This window comes from Malurus melanocephalus, unplaced genomic scaffold, assembly GCF_030028575.1.
Source record: "Malurus melanocephalus ecotype Western Australia unplaced genomic scaffold, MMel_1.1 scaffold_977, whole genome shotgun sequence".
NCBI lineage: Eukaryota > Metazoa > Chordata > Aves > Passeriformes > Maluridae > Malurus > Malurus melanocephalus.
Window position 1 is genome coordinate 56,543 of NW_026624209.1, and position 13,316 is coordinate 69,858.

Sequence of the window (13,316 nt, forward strand, 5' to 3'; positions counted from 1 at the left end):
GCACACACCAACACCCCACATTCACCCCATCACAACACCCCACAGCCACCCCATCCCGGCAGGCCTTTGGGATGCACACAGGCACGGGTTATGTAAGAGTCAGTGCATCCCTGGCACTCCTGCAGCAGACAGATTGCCAGGAGAGCGCCGTGCTCCACAACAATTCCCTGTGAGCGCCGGTGCCCTGAGCTGCCAGCAGGAAGGAAAGGCTTCTGTTAAACTGCCATTTCTCCAGCGCATTTCAGCATTAACTGTTTGTTGTTTGCTCTTCCCGTGCGTTTGCCAGGAGCTGTGCTGTGCATGGCTCCCGTGGGATCAGGGCTGTGCTCAGCCGCAGTGGCCGCTGTGCACATCCCACAGCACAGACCCGCAGGCAGAGCCAAATCCTACAGCGCTGCCCCTGAACCCTCCCTGGAGCTCCTCCAGCGTGAGGAGGGCACAGTTCTGTGTGCTCCACTCCAAAGCAGCTCTCCCCGTGCCCACAGCGGGTGGGAAAGGCAGCAGGAGGAGGATGCAGGACAGGAGGTGTCACCCAGCTCCAGCAGCACCTCCCATGGCGCAGGGCTGATGATCCCCTGGGAGAACGGCCAGAGCTCCCAAGGGATGAGCCACTGCTTCTCCCTCGAGCACAGCCAAACCTTCCTGAGACACGGCCAGGGAGGGGACAGTGCCCCTGCTCTGTCCCCAGCACAGGCTGTCCTTTCCTGGATGTATGGACAAGGTGAGGTTTGGGCAGCCACATTCACCTTCCACCCCCAAAGGATTATTCCCTGGTTAACGCACAGCAGAGTCAGAAGTACAAAACCCCAGAGTGTCCCCTCTCCTCGGAGGCACAGCTCCTGTACCTCCTCTCCAGAGAAGCTGTGGCTGTCCCTGGAWCCCTGGAAGTGTCCAAGGCCAGGTTTGACAGAGCTTGGAGTGGAAGGTGTCACATCTCACGGCAGAGAGCAGAACGGGAGAGCTTTGAGGTCCCTTCCAGCCCAGGCCATTCCAYGATTCCTGCATCCCTRCAGCGTTCCTAYCCTGCTGTACATCTTTTCCAGCAGGGAAGAGCASAGTGAGCACACTGGCATCACAGGCACAGGAGGATTCAAGCTGCCTCCTGCTGACATTTSTGTTTGTATTTGAGCTGCCATGGTGCTGCCCTGACACACCCTCTTCCTGCAGCTCTCACATCCATCCCAAAATACAGACAGAGCTGCTGAAACCCCCAAATCAGTTAAGGGACACGAAGAAACAAGAGGAAAAACGTGCTGAGCCTTAGGGAGGAGGCGCTGCCCTCCCTGCCCYGGCAGTGCCCCGTGCAGCAGCTCGGATGTGCCAGGAGGAAAAGCGGAGAGGAGCAGGACGTGGCTCATTCCTCACCTCGCAGGCAGCCTGAGGCAGCAGCACCATTACAATTCAGGGCACAGGCACAGAGGGAGCTGCTCCAAGACAAAGGAGCAAAATAACACGAACGTAAAACCCCCAAGTTCCTCGGATCTCCAGAGACTGCAGCTCGACTTGGGAAACCACTTTGCTGACTGCCTTTCTGAAATGTGGGGATGGGAGAAAGCTGCTTGAGCTCCCAGCTGCTGGAAGTGGCTTTTTCCCCTTTTTTTTATTTCTGCAAGTAATGCAGCAACTGCACATGGGTGAAAAGGCAAAGGGAGGAATTATTTAACAGCTGAAAGAAATGTGCAGGAATCAGGACTTTTGGGCTGCACTTCATTGAAATACATCACAGTAGCTCCTCTGAAACCAACATTTGATTTATCCCTCAGCTCAGTTCTGGCCCCAAATTTCAGATTTAAAGGCACACSTATTTCTGGTTTAGATTGGTTTGAGAATGTTCAGAAAAAAACAGCCTGAAAAGCTGCGATGATCAGTTCTCAGTGAAACAACATTGAGTGTTTGTATTTATTTACAYTGTTGTGGCTGTTACTCTCAGGATACAACTGGGATTTCTTTACCTGTAAGACATCAGATCATCCAGAAGAAAGGCAGACAAGCTTTATGAATAATTACGTGTTGTTGAGGAATGTAAAACACTCAATCTGATACCAAAGAGATCTCATACATCTTTTATAAATTAAATTCTTACTTGTGAAGGAAGACACAAAATATCTGTCCAAAGTTACATCCCTTTGAAGGCATCTTCCTCCACAGCAGGTACCACCTGCACGCAGAGAACCTGAATAAGAAATCACAGGGCAGAAGCTTCTTCCTGCAGACAACACAGAGTCTGTGGAAATCTGATGGGTTTGTGTGTTATAKCTGAGCATTGTAGAGGTTGCTGAGAGAAATTGTGGCTGCCCCTGGATCTCTGGAAATGTCCAAGGCCAGGCTGGACGGGGTTTGGAGCAACCTGAATAGTGGAAGGTGTCCCTATCCATGGAAGGTGTCCCATCCCTATCCCTCAAAACCCTTCTGGGATTGTAGGAAAGCCAACCAAAAGGAAACATTCCCATGTGATCTGTTCAGCACAGAGCAGCGAAACTGAACATTTAAAAGGGTTCTTAAATATTCTAACAGCCAAAACATCTTAGGCATCAGCACTAAAAGGACAACAAGTTTAAAGGCCTAAGCCAACTTCTCAATTCCACTCAGCAAAACAACTTCTACGTATTCACCACCAGTGTATGAATTTTGAATGTGTAATGGGAAATATTCCAGTGTGTGCCTCCTTTCCTCCCAGACTCCCACTCACATTGGATGTTTACATTGATCTATTAAAAGGAAATATTGCTTAATGCATTCCTGAAATGAATCCACTCCAGGGTGGAACACAGGAGCTACTCAGCAATGTACTCCTGCATTACTACCACTYTACTCCTTGGGGCAGCAAGGAAAAAACAACGGACAGCTGTAATTAGCACGGAAAAATGGAGGGAGGCAAAGTGTAACTCATTTGTCTGTTTTTCCATCTGTCAATACCCCGTTCATTTCCCAATAAGAGATCGATAACAAGTGCAGAGCTCCAGCATTCCCAGTTTATGGTGTRCAAAACCATCTTGAGAACATTTTGACCAGAACAAGCACCGCAGTGGGGATAAAGCTACTTCTTGTACCTTGTCAGAAACCTTGGAAATGAATATACTTTGAAGTAGTTTTGCTCCCTTTTCTTGCTCTAACAGACATTTAGTGGCATATTTGAACTCAAGTGTGTCTCAGTGAAGTAAAGCTGCTCAAAGAGCTGACAACTTGGTTGTGTCCCACACTGGACACACATCCCAGGAATCCAGCAGGTGAGCACAGCCACAGCCTCCTCTTTTCCTATCGTGGTGTCCCTTGGGCACTGATTTTTGTGGGATCTGTCACCCCTGGAGCGTGGCAGGTTTATTCTGAGCTTTATCACCGTTCAGGATGGAGGTCTCAGTGCCAGGAGCTGCTGTGAGGTCTCTCACAGTTGACAGAGGCAGAGCCAGCTGCCACTGGCTTTTTGTCCTTGCTGAGATTTTCCAGTTATTGGTCATAATTGAARCATCCCTGCCCTAGTGTGATGCTGGGGCTCGTTTTGTCAGAACCCGATGAGCTCATCACTAATTGTTCTGGAACATAAAATTTTATCACGGTATCTCATGACCTACATATCACRGATTAACCGATGATTTGTCAGAACACATCATTTTCCCAGGCAAGAGACAGACATTCCACAGGGAATACATCAACCACAGTGGGAATGGGGGTTCAAATACTGCCAAGAAATGGTGCATGGGAAGGAGAAGTTTGTAAAGAAGCAGCAGTAAGGGAGTAACCATTAGAAACAGGATTTTATTCTAAGAGATTAAGGGTTGTGATGAAGTTTGAACTGGCAGCCAGAGGTATTCAGATCATAGCTGGCTCTGTGAACAGGAAAGGGGACAGGGAGGATGCCTGGGCCACCTCACCCTGGAGCTGGTCCCACGAGGGCAGAGCCCTTGTTTCTGGTCATAATGGACATTGTTATTAAAAAATAACTGCTCCAGCCTCATCCACACCGAGAGCACCCTGCACAGCACCACCTTTGCCAAGGAAATAGGGCATTTCTGCCAATGCCATCACTGACTGCAATGCCACTGTCCCAAGGACACACAGCCCCTGGGAGGAAGCAGAAGCACAAATGAGCTGAGCAAAGTCCATTTGCAGGGGAAAAACCAAGGGAGGACTCTCAGGGAAAACATATTTGGTATAAGCCRAATTCTCTCAAAATAGAAAGGCCTGTGAAGTTTTATATCAAGTGTTAGCAGCCTGTTCAAACACACACTTCACCTCCAGTRCTCAGCACGATGATAGGGAGTGTTTTTTCCTCATGATTTCTCCCTTGTTGCTGTAATAAATCAAATCACTGCCAGGCTGCATTCCCCACGCTGGYGAAGCAGCACAACCAAATAGATCCATTTCTGTAACTTATAGAGCCTTWGTCCTATGTTACTTTTTAGGGAAAAAAAAAACAAACCAAACCAAAAGAGCAGCCCCTTGTCCTTCTCTCTCAGGGGTTTTTTTTTGCTTTTCTCTGCCCTTGTGGAAATGAAAACTCTCCTGAGGAGCAGAGCAGAGCCTGTAGCCACTTCTGCCCTTTCTGAGTCCTTTCCTCAGGACACTTCAAACCCCTTCTGACAAGGCTTTAGAGACAAACAGAAAAAGCAGATTTACATCCTGTGTTGTGCACACACAAATTCAGGCACTGATGGCTTCCTCCAGCTCTCTCTTGGCTGATTCTGGACACAGGAATATCCTCCAAATCAAAAATTCTGTTTACTCATCAGCACCATGGGGCAAAGCTGCTCACTGTGCTCCACATATTGCCTCTGAATGGGATTTATGTTGAGACACAGAAAGGAAAAAGGAACATGGCAAAATAAGACACTCCAGAGCTGAAACCAGTTCACTGCTGGCATGAAAACCAGTGACAAAGCACTGTGGAAAAATACAAAGCAGGAGCTGAGGAGAGGCTGAGAGCAAATCCTGACACCACCTGTGATCCCTACGGAACTCAGCACTCCGCCAGCTAAATGACATTTTGGAATTAATTACTGGATTCCAAATGACCATGAACAGTTGTCCTGTTTGTAAAGCAATCTGCCTTTGGGTAAAGTGCTGATTTGGAAAATCAGCCTCTCCTATCTCTATAGCTGCACGTTCCAAGRGACAGCATCCAACAGCTCAGGGTCTCCCAAGCAGAGCATGTTTTAGGGAGATAGGGAAGCAAGCCATGGCATCAACAAATCCTAAGTTAAGCTTTTCTCCTTGTTGTTTATTATTCCTGTGATGTGCTCCTTCAGCACCAAGAGCCACRTTCCTCCCTCTGATGCCCTTGAGCMGASGGGGTGYTGCTTCCACTGGGCAGCACTTCCTAAAGCACCAATCTGGCAATTTGGAGAGCAATGTGCAGCCCAGGAGCAGCAGAGCCCTGAGAAGGCCCTGGGGTTTTGGCTGCACTCCACAGTCAGTCAAGAGCTCAGCAGGAGGAATCCAAAAGCAGGATAAAGCCCCAGTTAATCACACACCTTAGTGCTCCATATGAACTCAGAGTTTTACCCACCACATCCTGTCCCATCAGCTGAGTTCTGACCTGCAGCTGGAACTGAAAACACAAAATTACCTCTTTCTATTATATATCCCACATTATGATTCTTGTTAGATGACTTAACCTTTTCTCTGCTTTTTTTTTTCCCATTTCAAAAGTATTTCTGGTATAAAAAAAGCACCTCTATGGAAACAGCAAGCAGCAATTTATAAAAATGACTGATGATTCTTGCTGAGTGTTTTATTTGACTACTATACTATCAAATCACAATGTGGCATTTAACGAACAGAAGATCTGAGTCAGACAGAAGAGTGCTCTTCAAAAGAGCACAAAACAAGGCAAGGATAGCTATTGCTGTAGTAGCAGAACTTTAGGTATTTTAATAGGAAAATTTAAGCAAAATTACCCCAGCAAGACCCCAAATACAGCACCTTCCTGCCCTCTCAGGCAGCCCTTCTTAACACAAGATAAATATCAAGCAGCTGATGATTCATTAGTCAAGGCAGTCTATTAAGGGCTAATAGAAATGAAAACAGATTTGAAACTGTCAAAAGCACACAAAAGCTTTGACCATGTAAAAGCCAAATTTCAATGAGAATTCAGGAGATGTAATGGGCAGAGGATAAYCTCTTTTTGTCAGAAAATATTGATTATTGTCCCAGTCAAGGCAGAGTTTAGCACACATTTGAGACTAAAAATCCTACATAAATAAGCAGCAAGTAGATAAGTGGTTAAGCAAAAGAGCCTGCATGCCTAGGTCCTGACAYTACTCATCCTTTTTGGATTAAACATTAGAAATGAGACTAATTGAAAYAGGGAAATTAAGAATGGTTATGCTCAAAGAGCAACTGGGTGTCTCCAGCAAGCCAACGGTGCTGCCAACACTTCCAGTTCACGTTTGCATCGTGGTAAAATCCTTTCCTGCAGGGTGGGGAGGCCCTGGCAGAGGTTGCTCAGAGAAGCTGTGACAGCCCCACCTCTGGAAGTGTCCAAGGCCAGGCTGGACAAGGCTTGGAGCCCCCTGGGACAGGGGAAGGTGTCCCTGCTTGCAGAAGCCATCAGGACACACAAAAAGACCTTCAGATCTCGGCTACCAACTGTCAGCTTGACAATCTCAGAAGGGCTCTATGGACTCAATCCACCCAAAAACCACTGAGACCCTTCCAAACCCACTGAAGTCCCAGGTTTTATTTGGCAGCCAGATAAAGTCTCTGCTTGGTCTCAGCTGCCCAYTGCACAGAGATGTTCTACAGAATGAACTGCGTGTTACAAATCACAGGACATGTTCCCTGAACAGACAAGATGACAAATACTTCTAAACATACTCTTTGATTGTCACTCAGTCCACAAAATCTGAGACATAGAGAGCAAGCAAAGCCCACCTTTCCTCCTCCTTTAGTGATCAGAGAGGCAYCAGACACAAATCCAATCAACATTTGGATATGAAATTCCCTACCAAACGTTTTTTTTTTTTTTCCTAGAATCACATTTTTCTACTTGGACAGCACACAAAGATCTTCTTGTCTCAGGTGCACTGGCAGCAGAAAAAATGACAGGTTTGAGGAGTAATGTCACTGAAAAAGGAGTAGAGTACAGCATCCTCAAAACACTGATGCTGACCATTCACATGGTGAATGCAATCTGTTTTCTCACTATTCATCACCTTTTCCCTAAAAATTCTTAGCAATGCTCTCTCAAGAACTGCACAGAGTAACTGGAGACAGATCCTAGAATGCAGCACCACACATAGTCCTGCTCATGGCTCTTTTTATGGCAAACTGGGACCATCAGCAACCAGAGATGGTCTCACTGGTGTTTAGCCCTKATAAACACCAAAGCACTTTCAGCACCTAAAATACTTTTGCAGGCATGAATCCCACAAAAATGTTTGTCTAACTCTCACAGACAGAGTTAGATATGAATGTACATAGTACCTTTGATTGAAGGGCACCACTGTGCCTTAGAAAGCAGGGAAATGCTGCTTCCCTGGTGAAAGGAGAGCCTGCTCTGGTACCAGCACAGGAGGGAGGCTSTGGATGCAGGGATGGGAATTGCCARGGGAAGCCAGGCAGGGTTAGACAGGTCAAACAGCTAAAAGAAGTCTTGGAAAGAAGTGCATGTACAGCTCAGGAGAGGCTATGCTGGAGAAAGAGCAAACAGGGAAAAAAGGTACTAAAAAATCTATTGTAACAGGGATGCACAGGGCAAGCAGAGCCACCTTTCCTTGTCCCTTAGGGACCACACGGCAATCCAATCAATATCTAAACATGAACTCTCCTACCAGGTGGAATTGAAATTCCGTTTGAAACGGCTGGGAGAGGAGGAGGAAGAGCTGTCCCTCCTGGGAAGAGCAGGATGGCCGAGGGGGAAGGCACAGGGAGCACGCTGGGGCTGGCACCACATCCTCCCTCCCTGCCGGCCCCTCCCAGCAATTCCCGGACCTGCCCACGCCATCCCCTCACTGATTCCATGCCAACCACCCCCAATTCCATGCCAACCACCCCCAATTCCATGCCAACCACCCCCAATTCCATGCCAACCACCTCCTGATCCCACACCAGCCACCCCCAGTCCCATGCCAGCCACCCCAATCCCCAGGCAGCTATTCCACCCAGCTCGATAAGCCGCTGAAGCACCCCAGATAAAACCTCTCTCACACGCTGACAAACCTTCAAGTGACAGCCCCAGAGGTGAGGAAAGGTGTTTCACATGCTCAGGTGTTGCTCTGAAGGGATAAATAGAAGCAAACAGACTAAAAGGGACTGTTCTGACAGTTAAAACACTGACCTGAGCCTGGGTTCCTTCCTGGGGCTGGGATGGACTCTGCATCACAGAGTTGCTAACTCCTGGAGRTAATTCTTTTTATTAAATTCTGATTTAATAGAAATATAATTTTACAGCAGAAAAAAAAAAGTGATTTCCTATGGGGAGGTTTCAYTGAAGTTTGTTTCTGAAAAAGGTGGAGTCTTTCCCAAAATCAGAGAAACTCTGGACTGCCCTCTGGAGCAGATTCCAATCCCTCCCCATCAGACACACAACAGTGAGGTCACTACTGTGAAAATAAAACAATATTCATTTATTATTTGCTTAGCCAGTGGATCCCCCTGTCTCAAACCCCTGTGCTAAAGGGGTTTTACATCCTATTCTTTTGTGATCAAGAATGTGAAATACTTCCCTACAAGGCAAACAAGCTTTAATTCCCAAAAGGGTGACTCTGCTTRGAACTACCCAAAGAATTTTTTAAAAAGTCTAAAAATCCAAAAAGGCAGGACAACAAAGCAAGCAAAAATCTTCACTGGGAAGATATTTCTCCCTACAATGATGCACTTTGGACCTTTTTGTGCTCCTGATGAGGACACTTGTCCCTCAAGAACTTATTTATTTCCATATCCCTGAACTTTGCCTAAATGTGGAAATGACTTTTTGTCTACAATCACTGGGAGTTTTTCTCAGCTTCAGCAGTGTAATTTTTCCTCCTCCAAAAAGCCTCACACCAGCTACTGCATCATCCACTTCACGTTAATCATCACAGCTGCTAATGGACTGTAATGCCACGCACACRCTCATTTCTTTATATATCCATCAATAAAAATGGTATTTTTGCATGTTTTTTATATATGTACACATACACACACCAACACATTATAAGAGCTGCTGTTACAAAAAATCATGGATATATCTGCTCACTGTTAAAAACCACGTTTGTTCCTGGTTTTAACAGGAAAATTTTACCTGCACGCTTCTCCTGGAGTTCTCTAAGCAGTTAATCTGTGTATCACCTACCAGGAGAAATCAGGCACAAATTTTATAGCACCTTTCTAAAACTGAGCACATTTACCGGGTGTAAGTGCCATCCACTGCCTGGATTTCATACAAATCCAAGCTGATTTATGCACCCATCGTCTGCACGGGTTTTCTGAGGGCAAATGCCCACTTTAGGCAGACATTCCTGTCCTAATGACTCATCTGCCTGTGGTTTATTCCGTGCTGGAAGCACTGCAATTAGCAGCAGCCCTCCCTCACAGCTCCCTGGGCTTCAGGGGAGGATGGAAGATCCAAACCCGTGGCTGCTCCAGCTCTCTCCAGCTGCAGGAGAAGCCTTCCAGGTCCTAAACCAGAACAATGGAGAGGCYCTGCTTTCATCTCTGCACGCTCACAGTTATTTGCTCTTCACCGCAGGGAAGCAGAATTCGACCACAATTTGTTTTTCCACTGCCTTAATTCTTTTGCTTCTCTCTGGCCAGAAAGTGGCACTCATGTGACCCATCCCCTCTACCTGTTTGCCAGGATATTGTCTCAGCAGGCATTCCCAGTCCCTGAGTCAGGAGCTAAAATAATAAGGTTTAATGTTTTAAGCAAGTGGTTCAGGAGCATAAAACAAACAGACACTTGGGGAATTTTTGACTGCTTTTTGTGCCTGAGCCTTTGGGGTTCATGGGCTCTGGTTTTTCCATATGACTGTGAGATCCAGACTACTTTTAAGGTTTGCTTTTAGGACATTTTTATTAATGAGAGTGGGATTGTCACCCATTCCTATGATTCTGGAAATTAAGCCTATCAAAAGCATTCTCAATTTCAGAGAGGCTGTAAAATTAAAAAAGCTGTAAACAGCTTTATGATAAACTACTTCAGAGAGTATTAAGGAACCTGGAAATGACTTCTTCATCCCAATCCTTCCAAGTGGACAGCTAAAGACCAAGYTCCTCTCTTCTATTAACACAATTCTCCCAGCACAAATCCTAACCCAGATGTTTYTGTAACAGGTCTCTGCTGCCATTAAAGCTGCTTTTCCCAAATAATGTTCTTGGAAGAGATCTTTACTGAAATATGAACTAAACCACAAGAAGTTCCACCTCAACATGAGGAAGAATTTCTTTCCAGAGGGTGGCCCAGCTYTGGAGCTTTGCCCAGGGAGTKTGTGGAGTCTCCCTCTTGAGACATTGCAAACCCAKCTRGATGCACTCAGCCTTRRCTGGRGGYTGGATTCTGTGATYTCCAGAGGTCCCTTCCAATCCCCTGGGATTCTGGGAATACCTGGACTTGAGCATCTCGAAAGCATCTTTAAATCCCACCACACATTTACCTGCATTCTCTATAGGACTTACTTATAAATAATATATTTCTTCTACACCAACCCTATCCAGCAACTCAATTTTCTTACCCTTCCTCTGTACTTTTAGGCTGTCTCCTTAAGAGCATAATTACACTTTATTGAAGGACTTTAAACCAGCCCAAGACACACTCAGGATGGAGAACAGCTCCCAAGAATTCACGCTGTGGTTTACAGAAACATCCAGGTGGATCCCAAAAGACATCCCTAAAGGAACCAACACACTCATCTGCACTTGGCCYGACAGCTTGTGAGCAGCAGCAGTGAGAGAAAACACAAARGAAAAGTTAAAGCATGAATACMAAATGGGCAGGAATTTCTAAATTCACCCAAAGCATTTCCTCAGCCCTGGAAGCATCCAAGGGCCAGGCTGGACCAGGCTTGGAACAACTCAGTCTAATGGAAGGTTTCTCTGCCCGTGAGATGAGCTTTAAACCCTTCCAACCCAAACCACTGCAGGCTTCTAAGCAGCACAGCTTTGAAATAATTCAAACACCCAGTTCGGAAGGATTCCAATACACAGCATCTCCTCTCGACATGGTGCACTGCGTTCATTTAATGTCAGTTTTGCACAGTGCTTGTTCCTCTCTCCCTGAAATAAAGGGATGCTGAAACAAGTTGTGAGGCAACACTTGAGAAGGATTGCACTTCCAGACCTACACCGACACAGGCAGCAAAAAATTCCTCATCCGAAGCCATGCAGGACCCATCCATTCTCCAGAGGACACCACATCATACCATACATACGTCTGCATTGACGTACACTCTATATTATGTTGTTATCTGTGTATTTTACGAGCTGTCCACAACGCCTTATGTAACGGATCCCTGTTTAATATGGAACGGCGTGTCCATCGCCGCGGCGAGCCCGATGCCCAAAAACACCCCCTCGGACAGCGGCGGGGAAAAGCTCCCGAATCGCGGCGTCTGACCGCGGCACCGGGGGCTCCGTGCGGACACAGAACCATTTTGAGAGGGATGTTTGAGAGGGATCATTCCCCAGAGAACCACAACAGCCCGTCCCGGCATCATTGGGGCAGCACGGTATCACCCCCGCTGCTTCACCCACAGCACCGACACCCAGCCCGCCCGTGCGGGTCTGCGCGCCCCCCGCGCCACTCACCGCCTCCGAGTCTTCAAACCCATGCAGGTACAAGTTGTCGTACATGGAGAGCCGCTGCGGGGGCCGGTGCGGGGCCGGAGGGCCGGGGAGCGCGGCGGCGGAGCGCGGTGAGGCGGCGGGGCCGAGCTCCCTGAGCGCTGCGGCGGCGCCGCCTCCCGCCGGAGCCCCCCCGCTCGATCAGCGCCTTCCCGCCCGCCCCGCGCCGCCGCTCCCCATTGGCCGAGCCGCGCCGGTGCCACCACGCTATTGGCTGGGACGCGCCGCCGCCGCCACGCCATTGGCTGGGACGCGCCGCCGCCGCCACGCTATTGGCTGGGACGCGCCGTGCGCGAGGGAGCTGCGCGCTGGCGCCGCCTGCTGGCGCCGCTCGGACTGAGGGCAGCGGCCTCCTGTGCCCTCAGGGGAGCCGGAACAGCGGCGGTGCCTTGTTTATTTACAGTGAAACATCATAAATATATCTAAACTAAAACAACACTGCGCAGTCTAGAGGAGATTGATATCGGATCTCATTAATGCATGTAAGTRTATCAAAGGCGGGTCACAGGATGGTGCCAGGCTCTGTTTGGCGGAGGAGCAATGGGCATAAAATAAAACACAACAAATTCCAGCTCAAGGTGAGGAAAAACATCTTTCCACAAGGTGGTAGAGCACWGAACTGCCGYCCAGGGAGGTGTGGAKTGTCCCTCTCTGGAKTCATTCCAAGCACWCCTGGATKTGTTCTGTGTCACCTGCTCCAGGTGAACCTGGTTGGGCTGGAWGGTCTCCAGAGATCCCTTCCAGCCWAWTTCAMTGATGTATTTACAATAAAATAAMTCCTTTCTCTTCAAGATTCCAGAGAATAGCAGGTGATTTCCAAGGAAAACCATCCGTCACCCTAGCAATGCCTGGAAACAATGAAGAATTAAACCCTAAAGACACYAARACTAAWMASWAWKAAYWRASMRMRCRCACACACAAGGTCTGGAAACAAGAAAATCAAACCCTAAACAAAAATTAGAAGAACAGAGGTTCGAACCTGATTTACAACTAAATAAGAAACAAAATTGCTAAGCCAGTCCCTCCTGGAGCTCTACGACTTAAGCTACTGGTGTAACAACGTGATTAAAAAGTCAATAAATAATTAAACACTAATGACAGAGCTAATTTACAATTTACTTCCTATCCTTATTAAAACAATTACTTAAAATGCTATCTTCAGTGCAATCTGATCCAACACTGCTGTTTCACAAACGCTTCCAATTTGCTTTTTCCATTTGCTTCATCTACTTTTCCTTCCAAAACCTTCCTTTAGTTCTGCAAAGTTACCACAAATCCCAAGGGAAGTGTCCAACAGGCACCTGAAGCAAAGCCAAAGGTGTTATYCTTGCCATATTCACAATTTCTTACAAATTCCATTGAAAATTCCYCAAAATCTTATTCCCAATTTGCTACTTCTCAGCTTCTAAGATTGCCTTTAAAATGTTCATTAAACTCCCTATCCAGGAGTTAATTTTTTCAGCCTGTCCTACAAAGTTCTTGAAGATCTGTGATGTTCCAGATTGAAAGATTCAATTATGAGAACCATTGGTCAGCTCAAAAATCCAAAAAAAAGGCTG

The 13,316-nt window shown here is 47.1% G+C and overlaps 1 protein-coding gene across 4 annotated transcripts in view; it reads right to left on the reverse strand.

Moving 5' to 3' along the window:
* The window catches only part of CACNB4 (calcium voltage-gated channel auxiliary subunit beta 4), a 53,342-nt gene extending 41,507 nt beyond the window's left edge, over window positions 1-11,835 (reverse strand). For all 4 annotated transcript variants that reach the window (XM_057386503.1, XM_057386504.1, XM_057386505.1 and 1 more), the window contains exon 1: window positions 11,722-11,835. In XM_057386503.1, coding sequence (XP_057242486.1) covers window positions 11,722-11,766 — 45 coding nt within the window. In that variant the 5' untranslated portion in view covers window positions 11,767-11,835. The remainder of the gene's footprint in view (window positions 1-11,721) is intronic.
* Window positions 11,836-13,316: the final 1,481 nt, after the last annotated feature.